This window comes from Entelurus aequoreus, linkage group LG06, assembly GCF_033978785.1.
Source record: "Entelurus aequoreus isolate RoL-2023_Sb linkage group LG06, RoL_Eaeq_v1.1, whole genome shotgun sequence".
Lineage (NCBI taxonomy): Eukaryota > Metazoa > Chordata > Actinopteri > Syngnathiformes > Syngnathidae > Entelurus > Entelurus aequoreus.
Window position 1 is genome coordinate 4,017,272 of NC_084736.1, and position 18,717 is coordinate 4,035,988.

General features: G+C 39.2%; 1 protein-coding gene across 1 annotated transcript in view; it reads left to right on the forward strand.

Moving 5' to 3' along the window:
* ppap2d (phosphatidic acid phosphatase type 2D) overlaps positions 1–18,717 on the forward strand; it is an 83,603-nt gene that overhangs the window by 50,938 nt on the left and 13,948 nt on the right. The window contains 2 exon segments of the mRNA XM_062049354.1: positions 18,369–18,431; positions 18,434–18,525. Of these exon segments, the coding sequence (XP_061905338.1) occupies positions 18,369–18,431; positions 18,434–18,525 (155 nt within the window).

The following is an 18,717-nucleotide window of genomic DNA, read 5'->3' on the forward strand; positions in this document are numbered from 1 at the left end:
AATTCCTGGAATTTCTGAAAAAAATGGGAATTTTTCTAGTTCAATAAACAACTTCGCTTTTTGTCCTGATTAAGAGGAATGTTTTGACGGTGGAACGGTTGAAATGCGTTGAAAAATGTGGAAGGAGTAGGGTGGAAATAGGACTCTGGAAAACCAGGAATTCTGGAAAATCCTGGAATTTTTTGTATTTGGAAAAGAGGAAGTTTGAATTTCCAGAATGGTGCAATGTGTTGAAGGTAGAATAGTTTGAATAGGTTAAAAAATGTGGAAATGGTGGAAGTTTGAAAAATGGCCAATTCATTTTGAATGGGAAAAATGTCCAGGAAAACCTGGAATTCTGGGAATTTTGGGGAATTTGTCAAGGGAAAGAACAGGCTGAACACTTTGAAGTTGGAACGGTTTGAATCAGATGAAAAATGTGGTAATTGTGGAACTTTGAAGAATGTCCCATTGATTTTGATGGGATTTTCAGAAAAAAAAAAGGGAATTTCGGGAAAACTGGATTTTTTTTTTGAAAATGGTAAAACACTTCAATGAATGAGTGAGTTAAAATGGTTGGTGTTGAAATGTTTCAAATCGGTGGATAAATGTTGAAGTAGCAACATGTTGAATTGAGAAATGGTATTACGGAATTCCTGGAATTTCGGAAAAAATGGGAATTTTTCTAGTTCAACAAAACAACTTTGTTTTTTGTCCTGATTAAGAGGAATGTTTTGACGGTGGAACGGTTGAAATGCGTTGAAAAATGTGGAAGGAGTAGGGTGGAACTAGGGCTCTGGAAAACCAGGAATTCTGGAAAATCCTGGAATTTTTTGCATTTGGAAAAGAGGAAGTTTGAATTTCCAGAATGGTGCAACATGTTGAAGGTAGAATAGTTTGAATAGGCTGAAAAATGTGGAAATGGTGGAAGTTTGAAAAACGGCCAATTCATTTTAAATGGGAAAAATGTCCAGGAAAACCTGGAATTCTGGGAATTTTGGGTAATTTGTCAAGGGAAAGAATAGGCTGAACACTTTGAAGTTGGAACGGTTTGAATCAGATGAAAAATGTGGTAATTGTGGCACTTTGAAGAATGTCCCATTGATTTCAATGGGAATTTCAGAAAAAAATGGAAATTTCGGGAAAAGCAGGATTTTTTTGGAAAATGGTAAAACACTTCAATGATTTGAATGAGTTGGTGTTGAAATTTTTAAAATCGGTGGAGAAATGTTGAAGTAGTAACATGTTGAATTGAGAAATGGTATTACGGAATTCCTGGAATTTCGGAAAAAATGGGAATTTTTCTAGTTCAAGAAACAACTTTGTTTTTTGTCCTGATTAAGAGGAATGTTTTGACGGTGGAACGGTTGAAATGCGTTGAAAAATGTGGAAGGAGTAGGGTGGAAATAGGGCTCTGGAAAAGCAGGAAATCTGGAAAATCCTGGAATTTTTTGTACTTGGAAAAGAGGAAGTTTGAATTTCCAGAATGGTGCAATGTGTTGAAGGTGGAATAGTTTGAATAGGTTGAAAAATGTGGAAATGGTGAAAGTTTGAAAAATGTCCAATTCATTTTGAATGGGAAAAATGTCCAGGAAATTCTGGGAATTTTGGGTAATTTGTCAAGGGAAAGAATAGGCTGAACACTTTGAAGTTGGAACGGTTTGAATCAGATGAAAAATGTGGTAATTGTGGAACTTTGAAGAATGTCCCATTGATTTCAATGGGAATTTCAGAAAAAAATGGGAATTTTGGGAAAAGCAGGATTTTTTTTGAAAATGCTAAAACACTTCTATGGTTTGAGTGAGTTAAAATGGTTGGTGTTGAAATTTTTCAAATCGGTGGAGAAATGTTGAAGTAGTAACATGTTGAATTGAGAAATGGTATTACGGAATTCCTGGAATTTCGGAAAAAATGGGAATTTTTCTAGTTCAAGAAACAACTTTGTTTTTTGTCCTGATTAAGAGGAATGTTTTGACGGTGGAACGGTTGAAATGCGTTGAAAAATGTGGAAGGAGTAGGGTGGAAATAGGGCTCTGGAAAACCAGGAATTCTGGAAAATCCTGGAATTTTTTGTACTTGGAAAAGAGAAAGTTTGAATTTCCAGAATGGTGCAATGTGTTGAAGGTAGAATAGTTTGAATAGGTTGAAAAATGTGGAAATGGTGGAAGTTTGAAAAACAGCCAATTCATTTTAAATGGGAAAAATGTCCAGGAAAACCTGGGAATTTGGGGTAATTTGTCAAGGGAAAGAATAGGCTGAACACTTTGAAGTTGGAACGGTTTGAATCAGATGAAAAATGTGGTAATTGTGGAACTTTGAAGTTTGTCCCATTGATTTCAATGGGAATTTCAGAAAAAAATGGGAATTTTGGGAAAAGCAGGATTTTTTTTGAAAATGCTAAAACACTTCTATGGTTTGAGTGAGTTAAAATGGTTGGTGTTGAAATTTTTCAAATCGGTGGAGAAATGTTGAAGTAGTAACATGTTGAATTGAGAAATGGTATTACGGAATTCCTGGAATTTCGGAAAAAATGGGAATTTTTCTAGTTCAAGAAACAACTTTGTTTTTTGTCCTGATTAAGAGGAATGTTTTGACGGTGGAACGGTTGAAATGCGTTGAAAAATGTGGAAGGAGTAGGGTGGAAATAGGGCTCTGGAAAACCAGGAATTCTGGAAAATCCTGGAATTTTTTGTACTTGGAAAAGAGGAAGTTTGAATTTCCAGAATGGTGCAATGTGTTGAAGGTAGAATAGTTTGAATAGGTTGAAAAATGTGGAAATGGTGGAAGTTTGAAAAACAGCCAATTCATTTTGAATGGGAAAAATGTCCAGGAAAACCTGGAATTCTGGGAATTTTGGGTAATTTGTCAAGGGAAAGAATAGGCTGAACACTTTGAAGTTGGAACGGTTTTGAATCAGATGAAAAATGTGGTAATTGTGGCACTTTGAAGAATGTCCCATTGATTTCAATGGGAATTTCAGAAATTCCCGCCATCAGTGTGTGAATGTGTGTGTGTGAATGGGTGAATGTGGAGATAGTGTCAAAGCGCTTTGAGCACCTTGAAGGTAGAAAAGCACTATACAAGTATAACCCATTTAGCATTTGTTCCAGACCACAGCAAACGTTACCCAGCTTGCAAAGATTGTAATCAATCCATTAGAATGTATTGCCAATTCCTTTAACTTGGTCAGACACATCTTTACCTTTGGCAGTTTGAAGCCATTTGAAGTCATTTCCACTTACTTAATGTGTTACATAAAGCTTTTAAGTTTTTGCCGCTCCAGACGGATTTGTTTTTTTTTGTATTTTTGGTCCAATGTGGCTCTTTCGACATGTGGGGTTGCCGACCCCTGCTCTAATGTGACCAAGCTAAATTTAGGCACGGGAAGCCTGGGAACCACAAAAAAAAAAAATCCATAAATTAGCAACATTATTGTATAAAACGCAGGCAGGGTTCAGAACGTCGGAAAAGTGGCATGGTCCAAAAATGACGGTACATTATTTACTCACAAATGACATCAAATTCTGCTTTGGCACCGAAGCTTATCGATTTTTCCTTGGTCAACGCCGCACCCCAGGGAAAAAAATCATTGTGTAACCCTGCCAAGTAACAATCAACAGCAAATGTCCTGTCCCGTTTGTACTACCGTAATTTCCGGACTATAAGCCGCACCGGACTATAAGCCGCACCAGCTAAATTTAGGGGAAAATACAGATTGCTCCATGTATAAGCCGCACCTGGCTATAAGCCGCACCAGCTAAATTTAGGGGAAAATACAGATTGCTCCCTATATAAGCCGCACCTGACTATAAGCCGCACCAGCTAAATTTAGGGGAAAATACAGATTGCTCCCTGTATAAGCCGCACCTGACTATAAGCCGCACCAGCTAAATTTAGGGGAAAATACAGATTGCTCCATATACAAGCCGCACCTGACTATAAGCCGCACCAGCTAAATTAAGGGGGAAAATACAGATTGCTCCATATATAAGCCGCACCTGACTATAAGCCGCACCAGCTAAATTTAGGGGAAAATACAGATTGCTCCCTATATAAGCCGCACCTGACTATAAGCCGCACCAGCTAAATCCAGGGGGAAATACAGATTGCCCCCTATATAAGCCGCACCTGACTATAAGCCGCACCAGCTAAATTTAGGGGGAAATACAGATTGCTCCCTATATAAGCCGCACCTGACTATAAGCCGCACCAGCTAAATTTAGGGGAAAATACAGATTGCTCCATATATAAGCCGCACCTGACTATAAGCCGCACCAGCTAAATATAGGGGAAAATACAGATTGCTCCATATATAAGCCGCACCTGACTATAAGCCGCACCAGCTAAATTCAGGGGAAAATACAGATTGATCCATATATAAGCCGCACCTGACTATAAGCCGCACCAGCTAAACTTAGGGGAAAATACAGATTGCTCCCTATATAAGCCGCACCTGACTATAAGCCGCACCAGCTAAATTTAGGGGAAAATACAGATTGCTCCCTATATAAGCCGCACCTGACTATAAGCCGCACCAGCTAAATCTAGGGGGAAATACAGATTGCTCCCTATATAAGCCGCACCTGACTATAAGCCGCACCAGCTAAATGTAGGGGAAAATACAGATTGCTCCATATATAAGCCGCACCCGACTATAAGCCGCACCAGCTAAATTTAGGGGAAAATACAGATTGCTCCATATATAAGCCGCACCTGACTATAAGCCGCACCAGCTAAATTTAGGGGAAAATACAGATTGCTCCCTATACAAGCCGCACCTGACTATAAGCCGCACCAGCTAAATTTAGGGGAAAATACAGATTGCTCCATATATAAGCCGCACCTGACTATAAGCCGCACCAGCTAAATTTAGGGGAAAATACAGATTGCTCCACATATAAGCCGCACCTGACTATAAGCCGCACCAGCTAAATTTAGGGGAAAATACAGATTGCTCCATATATAAGCCGCACCCGACTATAAGCCGCAGGGTTTTGATGTGTAATTAGCGTAGTATATAGGGGTTCCTGCTACCACGGAGGGGATTGTCGGGACAGAGATGACTGTTTGGGAACGCAAAGCGTCCCATTTATTAACAATAAATCTTTCAATCATTCAATCAAACTTTCACATCTTTGACATGGCGAACAGCATTGATTGATTGATTGATTGATTGAGACTTTTATTAGTAGGTTGCACTGTGAAGTACATATTCCGTACAATTGACCACTAAATGGTAACACCCGAATACGTTTTTCAACTTGTTTAAGTCGGGGTCCACTTAAATTGATTCATGATACAGATATATACTATCATATATACTATCATCATAATACAGTCATCACACAAGATAATCACATTGAATTATTTACATTATTTACAATCAGGGGTGTGGGGGGGATATGGACATCAAGTAGTGGACATAGAGAGAGAGAGAGAGAGAGAGAGAGATCAGAAGGCATAAGAAAAAGAAAAAGTATCTGCATTTGATTGTTTACATTTGATTATTAGCAATCCGGGGAGGGTGTTATTTTAGGGTTGTAGCTGCCTGGAGGTGAACTTTTATTGCGGTTTTGAAGGAGGATAGAGATGCCCTTTCTTTTATACCTGTTGGGAGCGCATTCCACATTGATGTGGCATAGAAAGAGAATGAGTTAAGACCTTTGTTAGTTCGGAATCTGGGTTTAACGTGGTTAGTGGAGCTCCCCCTGGTGTTGTGGTTATGGCGGTCATTTACGTTAAGGAAGTAGTTTGACATGTACTTCGGTATCAGGGAGGTGTAGCGCATTTTATAGACTAGGCTCAGTGCAAGTTGTTTAACTCTGTCCTCCACCTTGAGCCAGCCCACTTTAGAGAAGTGGGTAGGAGTGAGGTGGGATCTGGGGTGGAGGTCTAGAAGTAACCTGACTAGCTTGTTCTGAGATGTTTGGAGTTTAGATTTGAGGGTTTTGGAGGTGCTAGGGTACCAGGAGGTGCATGCGTAATCGAAAAAGGGTTGAACGAGAGTTCCCGCCAGAATCCTCAAGGTGCTTTTGTTGACCAGAGAGGAAATTCTGTAGAGAAATCTCGTTCGTTGGTTAACCTTTTTGATTACCTTGGTTGCCATTTTATCACAGGAAAGGTTAGCCTCTAGAATGGAACCTAGGTAGGTGACCTCATCTTTCCTGGTGATGACACTGTCACCTACTTTTATGGTGAAGTGATTGACTCTCTTAAGTTTGATGTGGGACCCAAACAGGATGGATTCTGTTTTACCCAAGTGGATGGATAGCTTGTTGTCAGCGAGCCAGGTGCAAGTTCTACAGAGCTCAGCACTGAGGATTTTCTCCACCTGTGACTTGTCCTTGCCGGATACCAGCAAGGCAGAGTCATCCGCAAACAAAAACAATTCACAGTCGCATTCGTGCAGAGTACAAATAATACAACGGTGCAAAGTAATACAAAGTGCTCGCCTATACGTTATCAAAATAACCAGACTACCGGTATATGCAAAGTCAGTCTTTAATCATTGTGTCATCGTCTTCCTCCTGCGTACTAAAACCACCGAAATCCTCTTTGTCGGTGTCGGAGAAGAACAGGCCGTATATAAGCCGCACCCTTGTATAAGCCGCAGGGACCAGAACGAGGGGGAAAAAGTAGCGGCTTATAGTCCGGAAATTACGGTATATGTCGCTTTAATCAGTTCAACTTGTCATGCAAAATATTAGATTAAATGAAAAACATTCTTCAACTGAACAATAGCTCTACTGTGGCTCTCCACCAAGCTGTCCTACACACTGATAAGAGGACTACAAGTCAGGAACAACAACTGCCTCATCACAGATACAATGTGTGTTTATTAAAATCTACTTCCTGAGACATTGATGACCACTACGCTAAATAAGCATGGATGCCACTGACCTTAAAGCCATATTAATTAAGCACTTACAGTCCTGCTCAAAAGTCACAAAAAACATTCATGAAGTTTGCTTCTATTATGAATTTATTATGGGTCTGAAAATGTGAGGGTCAAAAGTATACATACAGCAATGTTAATATTTGCTTACATGTCCCCAAAATTGGTGCAGTTCAGCTAAATGTGTTGTTTTTCCTGACATGGACTTGTTTCTTCAGCACTGTCCACACGTTCAAGTCAGGACTGTTACGGGTTGGAGGAGGGAGTTGTGACGGCACAGTTCCACAACGGGGCAATATTGCTCTATGTATTTATGATATGTTGTGGAGTGTTTACGCCAGTCGTCCGCCATCTTGGACTGAACGTGGACTTGTTTCTTCAGCATTGTCCACACGTTCAAGTCAGGACTGTTACGGGTTGGAGGAGGGAGTTGTGACGGCACAGTTCCACAACGGGGCAATATTGCTCTGCGTATTTATGATATATTGTGGAGTGTTTACGCCAGTCGTCCGCCATCTTGGACTGAACAGTCAGTAACTTTCACAATAAAAGTCGTTGGGGAAACGTAAAATAGATTTCGAGTGTAGACATATGACTTTTTTTTGTTCAGTGTAAAGGAGAAGGCATACATACATACATACATACATACATACATATATATATATATATATATATATATATATATATATATATATATATATATATATATATATATATATATATATATATATATATATATATATATATATATATATATATAATATGTATATATGGCAAAGACATGGCTAAATCAGGCCAGAATTAAGGTTCTGCTTGAATTTTTGACCACTCCTCTTGAAAAAATTGGTGCAGTTCAGCTAAATGTGTTGCTTTTCCTGACATGGACTTGTTTCTTCAGCATTGTCCACACGTTTAAGTCAGGACTCTTATGGGTTGGAGGAGGGAGTTGTGACGGCACAGTTCCACAACGGGGCAATATTGCTCTGCGTATTTATAGATATATTGTGGAGTGTTTACGCCAGTCGTCCGCCATCTTGGACTGAACAGTCAGTAACTTTCACAATAAAAGTAGTTGGGGAAACGTAAAAAAGATTTCGAGTGTAGATATTCTGGAGTGTTTACGCCAGTCGTCCGCCATCTAGGACTGAACAGTCAGGAACTTTCACAATAAAAGTCGTTGGGGAAACGTAAAATAGATTTCGAGTGTAGATATTCTGGAGTGTTTACGCCAGTCGTCCGCCATCTTGGACTGAACAGTCAGTAACTTTCACAATAAAAGTCGTTGGGGAAACGTAAAATAGATTTCGAGTGTAGACATATGACTTTTTTTTGTTCAGTGTAAAGGAGAAGGCATACATACATACATACATACATACATACATACATACATACATACATACATATATATATATATAATATGTATATATGGCAAAGACATGGCTAAATCAGGCTAGAATTAAGTTTCTGCTTGAATTTTTGACCACTCCTCTTGACAAAATTGGTGCAGTTCAGCTAAATGTGTTGCTTTTCTGACATGGACTTGTTTCTTCAGCATTGTCCACACGTTTAAGTCAATCTGACCACAGAACTTTCCTCCAGAAGGTCTTATCTTTGTCCATGTGAGGTCAGATGGAACAAAAACTGAGCTGTTTGGCCACAATACCCAGCATTATGTTTGGAGGAGAAAAGGTGAGGCCTTTGATCCCAGGAACACCATTCCTACCGCCTGATTTAGCCATTCCTTTACCACTTCTGAGGTGTGTTTGGGGTCATTGTCCAACTGCGCCCAAGACCCAACCTCCGGGCTGATGATTTTAGCTTGTCCTGAAGAATTTGGAGCTAATCCTCCTTTTATTATTGTCCCATTTAAAGCACCAGTTCCATTGGCAGCAAAACAGGACCAGAGCATAATACTACCACCACCATGCTTGACGGTAGGCATGGTGTTCCTGGGATCATGTCATGATCTGTGGTCTAGATCATGTTTTGTTTGCTTATGTTCTGTTGGTTTTTGGACTCCAAAAGTTCCTGTTTTTGTGCACTCTTGTTTGTTTTGGTTTCCATGACTACTCATTAGTTTCACCTGCCTAATGCACGCACCTGTTCTAATCAAGAGACTATTATTAGGGACCGAGGCCCTCTGGGACAGAGGACCCTATTGTATTTCTAGCGTTTTATTATTATACCGCCGCCTCGTTGAGCTGTAATTTGACCCCCTTAACATGCTTCAAAACTCACCAAATTGGACACACACATCAGGACTGGCAAAAATTGCGATCTAATCAAAAAACCATACCCCAAAACTCAAAATTGCGCTCTAGCGCCCCCTAGGAAGAAAACACAGACAAAACTGCCTCTAACTCCCAGTAGGAATGTCGTAGAGACATGAAGCAAAAACCTCTATGTAGGTCTGACTTAGACCTATATTTCATCCACTGACAACCCCCAGCAAAAATCTACAGGAAGTTTGCAATTCCCCCTTCAAAACAAAAATTGTGTAAAAACAGTCACCTTTTTTTAAACATTATCTCCTCTGAGCGCGTTTGTCGTGTCGGCTTCAAATTAGCACAGGAGAGAGATTGAACCCTTCTGATTAAAAGTTGATACCATACCATACCATACCATACCATACCAACTTTATTTATAAAGCCCTTTAAAAACAACCACAGTTGAAAGACAAAGGGCTGTACACCACAAAGAAATAAAGGCAAAGGACAGACTAAAAAATAAAATTTAAAACAGATGTAAAATACACATTAAAAAGCAAATACAAAATTACCCTAAGAACAATTTTGTTAGATAAAAAGCTATTAAAAAAAGTTAAAAGTTAAAAACAGTTTAAAGTCTCATGCTGGGTTAAAAGCCAGTGAATAAAAATGGGTTTTAAGAAGGGTCTTAAAAATAGCCATGATGAAAGAGTTTTAATTACTGCTACGGTTTGGATTTTATGAGCCCTCAAAGTTGGTCCTGTCCATCGCTGCTTGCAGTTTTAATTTAAGCCTGTTTTTTCAGTGAGTCGTCCTGGCGACATCACTCTGTGATAGTTCATGCTGATGTTCATTTCATGCTCTGCTCATGCCATTGCTCTGTTTTGACCTTGCATGCCACAGTAAGTGCCGTTTGTTTTATGTCCATAGTTTAGTTTTGTTCCCTGCGCCAAATTCGTGCCTTCGCCTTGTGCGCCTTTTGGTTTTGTACTTCGTGGAGTTATAGTCAAGATTGAATCCTGTTTTTACCTTCAAGCCATGTCTACGGTCTAGTCCGTTTGCATCACGGGAGAACAAATCATTCTGACAGATCAAAGGCCTTACCTTTTCTCCTTCAAACATATTTCTGGGTATTGTGGCCAAACAGCTCACTTTTTCATTGTCTTGTTGGAACACCCAATGCTGAAGAAACAAGTCCATGTCAGAAAAGCGACACATTTAGCTGAACTGCACCAGTTTTGTCAAGAGGAGTGGTCAAAAATTCAAGTATAGGCTTGTGGATGGCTACCAAAAGCGCCTTATTGCAGTGAAACGTGCCAATTTTTCATAATTATAAAGTGCATGGCACAGTTTTGTCACTGCCTTGATCAGGAAGAAAACACAAGCTATCAACTGCTGCTGAAAGAGTCAACCGAGAACCACCAATAAAGCAGGTCTGGAAGCTGCTGGAACACAGGTGTCAGTGTCCACAGTCAAGCCTGTTTTGCATCGCCATGGACTGAGAGGCTACCATGCAAGAAGGAAGCCCTTGCTCCAGAAGCCACACCTTAAGGCTCGTCTAAAGTTTGCTGCTGATCACATGGACAAAGATAAGCCCTTCTGGAGGAAAGTTCTGTGGTCAGATGAAACAAAAATGGAGCTGTTTGGCCACAATACCCAGCAATATGTTTGGTAGAGGAGAAAGGGTGAGGCCTTTAATCCCAGGAACACAATTCCTACCGTCAAGCATGGTGGTGGTAGTATTATGCTGTGGGCCTGTTTTGCTGCCACTGGAACTGCTGCTTTAAATGGGACAATGAAACAGGAGGATTAGCTCCAAATTCTTCAGGATAAGCTAAAATCATCAGCCCGGAGGTTGGGTCTTGGGCGCAGTTGGGTGTTCCAACAGGACAATGACCCCAAACACACCTCAAAAGTGGCAAAGGAATGGCTAAATCAGGCTAGAATGAAGGTTTTAGAATGGGAGGTGTGACTGTGCCGTCACACCTCCCTCCTCCAACCCATAAGAGTCCTGACTTAAAGGTGTGGACAATGCTGAAGAAACAAGTCCATGTCTGAAAACCAACTAATTTGCACCAATTTTGTCAAGAGGAGTGGTCAAGTGGTCAAGCAGAAGCTTGTGGATGGCTACCAAAAGCGCCTTATTGCAGGTCAACTTGCCAAGGGACATGTAAGCAAATATTAACATTGCTGTATGTATACTTTTGACCCTCACATTTTCAGTAGACACATAATAAATTCATAAAAGAAGCAAACTTCATGAATGTTTTTTGTGAGCAACAAGTATGTGCTGCAATCACTACATCACAAACAAGTTGTAGAAATGATTGTCAACTCAAGACAGCCATGACATGATGTTCTTTACAAGTGTATGTACACTTATGACCCGGACTGTACGTGCAGGTTCCTGACACTGACGCAGGTCTGCCCTGTCAAAGTGTCCTCCCAGTTAATGAAACGTTATCAGGAACTCCTGCACCTGCATGCAACTTGAACCTGTTTGTGTTACAGATACCTAGTCCATGCGGGTGGGAATAACAGAACCTGTGTCGTGTACATGACAAGGTTGCTTGTTTGGTTAGGTCAGCGCAACTTTGACAGCAGACTAACTCTCTAGAACAGGGGTCACCAACCTTTTTGAAAGCAAGAGCTACTTCTTGGCTACTGATTAATGCGAAGGGCTACCAGTTTGATACACACTTACTGTAAATAAATTGCCAGAAATAGCCAATTTGCTCAATTTACCTTTAACTCTATGTTATTATTAATAATTAATGATATTTACACTTAATTGAACGGTTTAAAAGAGGAGAAAACGCGAAAAAAAATGACAATTACATTTTGAAACATAGTTTATCTTCAATTTTGACTCTTTAAAATTCAAAATTCAACCGAAAAAAAGAAGAGAAAAACTAGCTAATTCGAATCTTTTTGAAAAAATTTAAAAAATAATTTATGGAACATCATTAGTAATTTTTCCTGGTTAAGATTAATTTTAGAATTTTGATGACATGTTTTAAATAGGTTGAAATCCAATCTGCACTTTGTCAGAATATATAACAAATTGGACCAAGCTATATTTCGAACAAAGACAAATCATTATTTCTTCTAGATTTTCCAGAACAAAAATTTTAAAAGAAATTCAAAAGACTTTGAAATAAGATTTCAATTTGATTCTACAGATTTGCTAGATTTGCCAGAATATTTTTTGGGAATTTTAATCATAATAAGTTTGAAGAAATATTTCACAAATATTCTCCGTCGAAAAAACAGAAGCTAAAATGAAAAATTAAATTAAAATGTATTTATTATTCTTTACAATAAAAACAATACATTTACTTGAACATTGATTTAAATTGTCAGGAAAGAAGAGGAAGGAATTTAAAAGGTAAAAAGGTATATGTGTTTAAAAATCCTAAAGTCATTTTTAAGGTTGTATTTTTTCTCTAAAATTGTCTTTCTGAAAGTTATAAGAAGCAAAGTAAAAAAAAAAAAATGAATTTATTTAAACAAGTGAAGACCAAGTCTTTGAAATATTTTCTTGGATTTTCAAATTCTATTTGAGTTTTGTCTCTCTTAAAATTAAAAATGTCAGGGAAAGCGAGACCAGCTTGCTAGTAAATAAATACAATTTAAAAAATAGAGGTAGCTCACTGGTAAGTGCTGCTATTTGAGCTATTTTTAGAACAGGCCAGCGGGCTACTCATCTGGTCCTTACGGGCTACCTGGTGCCCGCGGGCACCGCCTTGGTGACCCCTGCTCCAAAGTCACCCGATAGACCACGGCATGACGTTAAATATGTCCCTGCTTTGTGGTTTTCTGCCGGGATTGCCTCAAACCTGCAGATTGTTTCCCGCTTGCCTAATCTGGTTCTAGGTTGACCGAGTGTGATTTTCTAGTTCTTGTGCGGCTGATATGGAGACCCTGAGAGGGATGTTCTGTCACCAACAGTCTGAGCCTCCCTGGCAAGGAATGTTTCTGGCCTGGGAGCGTCGGGCGAAGGTTAATGATTACCGCTCGTCCAATGGTCATGCTGCACTCTCACGGAAGGAGAAAGGGAGGGGATGTTTTGTACCAAAATACAGAATAGCGATGTTCCCATCCTGCTTTTATGCTGACCATTCCAATACCGATCATCCATAAGTGAGATAAGCAGATACTAGTACTGATAAGAACTGTACATTTGTTTATGTATTTGTGTCGATTGCTATTAACAATTATTTATTTTATTACATACAATTGTCGGAGCAAAACAAAGTACACAATAACGAAACAAAAGCAAAACATAGTATCTACCACCAGTCTTTTAAAACCTTTGGTTTTTGCCTTCCAAATTATGTCATTTCCATGGAATTATTCTCTTAGTTTGTAAACATTAACATCTGACATCACATGGACAAAGATAAGACCTTCTGGAGGAAAGTTCTGTGGTCAGATGACACAAAAATGGAGCCGTTTGGCCACAATACCCAGCAATATGTTTGGAGGAGAAAAGGTGAGGCCTTTAATCCCAGGAACACCACACCTACCGTCAAGCATGGTGGTGGTAGTATCATGCTCTGGGCCTGTTTTGCTGCCAATGGAACTGGTGCTTTACAGAGAGTAAAAGGAGGATTAGCTCCAAATTCTTCAGGACAAGCTAAAACCATCAGCCCGGAGGTTGGGTCTTGGGCGCAGTTGGGTGTTCCAACAGGACAATGACCCCAAACACACCTCAAAAGTAGTAAGGGAATGGCTAAATCAGGCTAGAATGAAGGTTTTAGAATGGCCTTCCCAAAGTCCGCGTGGACAATGCTGAAGAAACAAGTTAATGTCAGAAAAACCACACCAAAACGACTTTTTGATTGATTGATTGATTGAAACTTTTATTAGTAGATTGCACAGTACAGTACATATTCCGTACAATTGACCACTAAATGGTAACACCCGAATACGTTTTTCAACTTGTTTAAGTCGGGGTCCACTTAAATTGATTCATGATACAGATATATACTATCATATATACTATCATCATAATACAGTCATCACACAAGATAATCACATTGAATTATTTACATTATTTACAATCCGGGGGTGTGGAGGGGGGTGGGTTAGGTTTGGTTGTTATCATCAGACTTCAACAATGTAGGTCTGACTTGGTAGGATATGGACAACTTTATACTTTATAACCAACAACTTTATAAACAAGTGGTGACAATGTTCATGACACATCGCCTGCGGCATGTTTCCTCACATCATTAACTCTCAGTCACAGCTGATGGACGCTGTATTGAGAAAATAAAAGCAACACCAAATTATTTTCTCCTCTACTGTATACCTTTAGTGTGTGTCAGATGCGTCTGTCTCCAATATTGTCCACACCTGTCTCCATCTAAACACAGCAGTGCGCTCTTAAACGCACGCAGAGACTCCACGGAAATGAAGTTGAACCAAACACTTGGTTCTGTTCACCCGAGGGAAATCTCCGGAGCAAAGTCCGTGTAGTTTGTTCCGCCATGATTTTCAAGCCAGTGCGCATGCGCCAGCGCTGCTGTGATTTCCTTTCCAGGAAGTAAGCCGTGTTGCCTAAAATGCATTAATAAATGACAATTTTTCGTTAATTAAAGATGCTTACGATATTTCTAACCGTCTGGAGTTTTAACGCGCTTCATCATCATATCGTTTAGCGTTACATCCCTAGTCCCATCTATAGAATGGAATGAAATAGCTATACAGTTTGTAGCTATCAGAAATGATTATGCAACACCGGTGAACGTTCACCGGCAACATGTGAACTGGACCTTGGTCTCTTAGAGCCTGATAAAGAGTGTCTATAATTAGCAACCGAGCAGGATATGTTAGGTATATCTTCAAAAAGTGGTCTGAGCTGAAATAGATGCACGTGTCAGTTAATTACTTGCACCAAGGCTTGGTCCAGGCGAGTCAATAAAACACACACCATGGTCTTGTGGAAATGTACATTATTACGTATAATAACTTGAATAGTCTCATCTTGGCCAGTCAATATGTGGAACATGTTGTTAAAACAACAACAAAGTAAAAAGCATCCACTATTCAGTGTTTCCCACACATTCATTTATTTGTGGTGGCCCGCCACGAAAGAATTACGTCCGCCACAAATAAAATAAAAAATTTATATATATATATATATATATATATATATATATATATATATATATATATATATATATATATATATATATATATTTTTTTTTTATTATTTAATTTTTTTTTTTAATTTTTTTTTTGTCCTGTCCAGCTTCTCAGGCAAATCATATAGTTGATGTAGATGCCCATATAGGCTGTTCAGATTTACTTTACAAAAGAGAAGTGTAGGATACTTCTCTTGTTGCCTTATTTGTATTTGACCACTACTGTTTTCTGTTTATTTGTTACTGACTGTGGCAGGACACCTCTGCCTCTGTTTCACTTTATGTTGCTGGTAAATAATATGCTTGTAGTAGTAGGCTAAAGTTAAATTCTTTAGTATGCACTAATTAAAGGGGCAGAGCTTTAAGAGACATTTTAGCTTTTATATTTTATAAGATATATTTTTTGTAAGAACCACAATTAATAAATATATTTCAGTGAATAACTTGTTGTTCAAGTCTGTATATAAATATGTACATAAAGTTTTTAAAACAAAACTGTTATAATTAATTAGTAAGTATACATTTTTTGAGTCTTTTAGAGAAAATCATATCATTGTAGTAAATTATGCAAATTACTCGATGGTGTCATGGTGACCACGCCCATAGCCACGCCCCCACCGCCACAGGTATCTTGGCAGTTTAAGGGAAACACTCTATTTGAGGAATATTCCTCCTTCTTCATGCGCACGTCTCTTATACAGGCGTGGTCAAAAGTGTACATACACGTGTAAAGAACATCATGTCATGGCTGTCTTGACTTTACAATCATTTCTATTTTTTTGTGATGTAGTGATTGGAGCACATACTTGTTGGTCACAAAAACATTCATGAAGTTTGCTTCTATTATGAATTTTTATGGGTCTACTGAAAATGTGACGGTCAAAAGTATACATACAGCAATGTTAATATTTGCTTCCTTGGCAAGTTGACCTGCAATAAGGCGCTTTTGGTAGCCATCCACAAGCTTCTGCTTGACTACTTGACCACAAAATTGGTGCAGTTCAGCTAAATGTGTTGCTTTTCTGACATGGACTTGTTTCTTCAGCATTGTCCACACCTTTAAGTCAGGACTGTTATGGTTGGAGGAGGGAGTTGTGACGGCACAGTTCCACAAGGGGAAGGCCATTCTAAAACCTTCATTCTAGCCTGATTTAGCCATTCCTTTACCACTTTTGAGGTGTGTTTGGGGTCATTGTCCTGTTGGAACACCCAACTGCGCCCAAGACCCAACCTCCGGCCTGATGATTTTAGCTTGTCCTGAAGAATTTGGAGGTAATCCTCCTTTTTCATTTTCCCATTTACTCTCTGTAAAGCAGCAGTTCCATTGGCAGCAAAACAGGCCCAGAGCATAATACTACCACCACAGGGTTTCCCACACATTCATTTATTTGTGGCGGCTCGCCACAAAAGAATTACGTCCGCCACAAATAAAAAAAACATTTTTTTTTTTTTTTTTTTGTCCTGTCCAGCTTCTCAGGCAAATCATATAGTTGATGTAGATTCCCATATAGGCTGTTCACATTTACTTTACAAAAGAGAAGTGTAGGATACTTCTCTTGTTGCCTTATTTGTATTAGACTTTATTAAATGTATTTCTATTAGAAACACAACATGTGTATATAACAAAGGGTGCAAAGTCTGCAGGCAGTAGGAAACACATGGTTAAGTGTAGGGAGTAAAACTGATGGCAGTCTAAAGTTCAAGATTTTTGGAGCTCTTTGTTCAGTGGATCCGCTACACGGATCCACTGAACAAAGTCCAGTTTTGTTTTTGTTTTGTTTTTGTTTTTGTTTTTGTTTTTGTTTTTGTTTTTTGGACCTTTTTTGTTGTTGTACTCATTGAACAAAGTTCAGTTTTTTTTTTTTTTTTTTTTTTTTTGACCTTTTTTGTTGTTGTACATGGTGTCTATCTACCACCACTACTGTTTTCTGTTTATTTGTTACTGACCGTGGCAGGACACCTCTGCCTCTGTTTCACTTTATGTTGCTGGTAAATAATATGGTTGTAGTAGTAGGCTAAAGTGAAATTATTTAGTATGCACTAATTAAAGGGGCAGAGCTTTAAGAGACGTTTTAGCTTTTATATTTTATAAGATATATTTTTTGTAAGAACCACAATTAATAAATATATTTCAGTGAATAACTTATTGTTTAAATCTGTATATAAATATGTACATAAAGTGTTGTAATTATATTGTAAAATGGATGGATGGACGTTTAAAACAAAACTGTTATTATTAATTAGTAAGTATACATTTTTTGAGCCTTTTTAGAGAAAATCAAATCATTGTAGTAAATGATGCAAATTTCTCGATGATGTCATGGTGACCACGCCCATAGCCACGCCCCAACCGCCACAGGTATCTTGGCCGTTTATGGGAAACACTGCACCACCATGCTTGACGGTAGGCATGGTGTTCCTGAATTAAAGGCCTCACCTTTTCTCCTCCAAACATATTGCTGGGTATTGTGGCCAAACAGCGACATTTTATGTTTCATCTGACACCACATGGGCAAAAATAAGACCTTCTGGAGGAAAGTTCTGTGGTCTCCTGAAGAAACAAGTCCATGCCAACAAATTTAGCAGAACTGCGCCAATTTTGTCAAGAGGAGTGGTCAAAAATTCCAGCAGAAGCTTGTGGATGGCTACCTAAAGCGCCTTATTGCAGGTAAACTTGCCAAGGGACATGTAAGCAAATATTAACATTGCTGTATGTATACTTTTGACCCTCACATTTTCAGTAGAGCCATAATAAATTCATAAAAGAAGCAAACTTCATGAATGTTTTTTGTGAGCAACAAGTATGTGCTCCAATCACTACATCACAAAAAAAATAAGAGTTGTATTTTAAAGTCAAGACAGCCATGACATGATGTTCTTCACACGTGTACGTACACTTTTGACCACCACTGTACCTCCAGTACACGCAGATATGTGCGGAATGCTGTAATCTGTCAAATCTCCAGATGATTGACAGTCCTCATGTTGCTTCACCCGTGTCTGGCAGGGTGAGGGTGAGCCCTTTTTAGCGTCTTATCGCTGTCATGCATCCATCTTGTCTCTGGGATCTGAACCCACAGAAACTCATCAAGCTTCTTTTTTGTTTTGTTTTTTACTTTGCCCCAATCTCATCAGCCTCCATCCCATTCTTTGCGTGCGAGCTGAAGGCCGTGACGCCATACAGACGGGGATTCTTCTGCGGGACGCCAGCATTACGTATCCCTACGTGGAGAGGGAGGCTATCCCGGATGGCCTGCTCATCGCTGGGGGTATCGCCATCACCGGCCTCACGGTAAGGTGCAAATATCACAGACTGACATGACAAAACATCTCTGACCGAGCAGGATCGTCATGGAAGACATTTTTTATTTTGTTCATGTCAGGGTTTCCCCTAAATTGACAAAGTACCTGCGGCGGTGCGGGCGTGGTCGATATGACGTCATCGCATGATTTGCTATGATGCGTATATTCTTTAAAAAGGCCA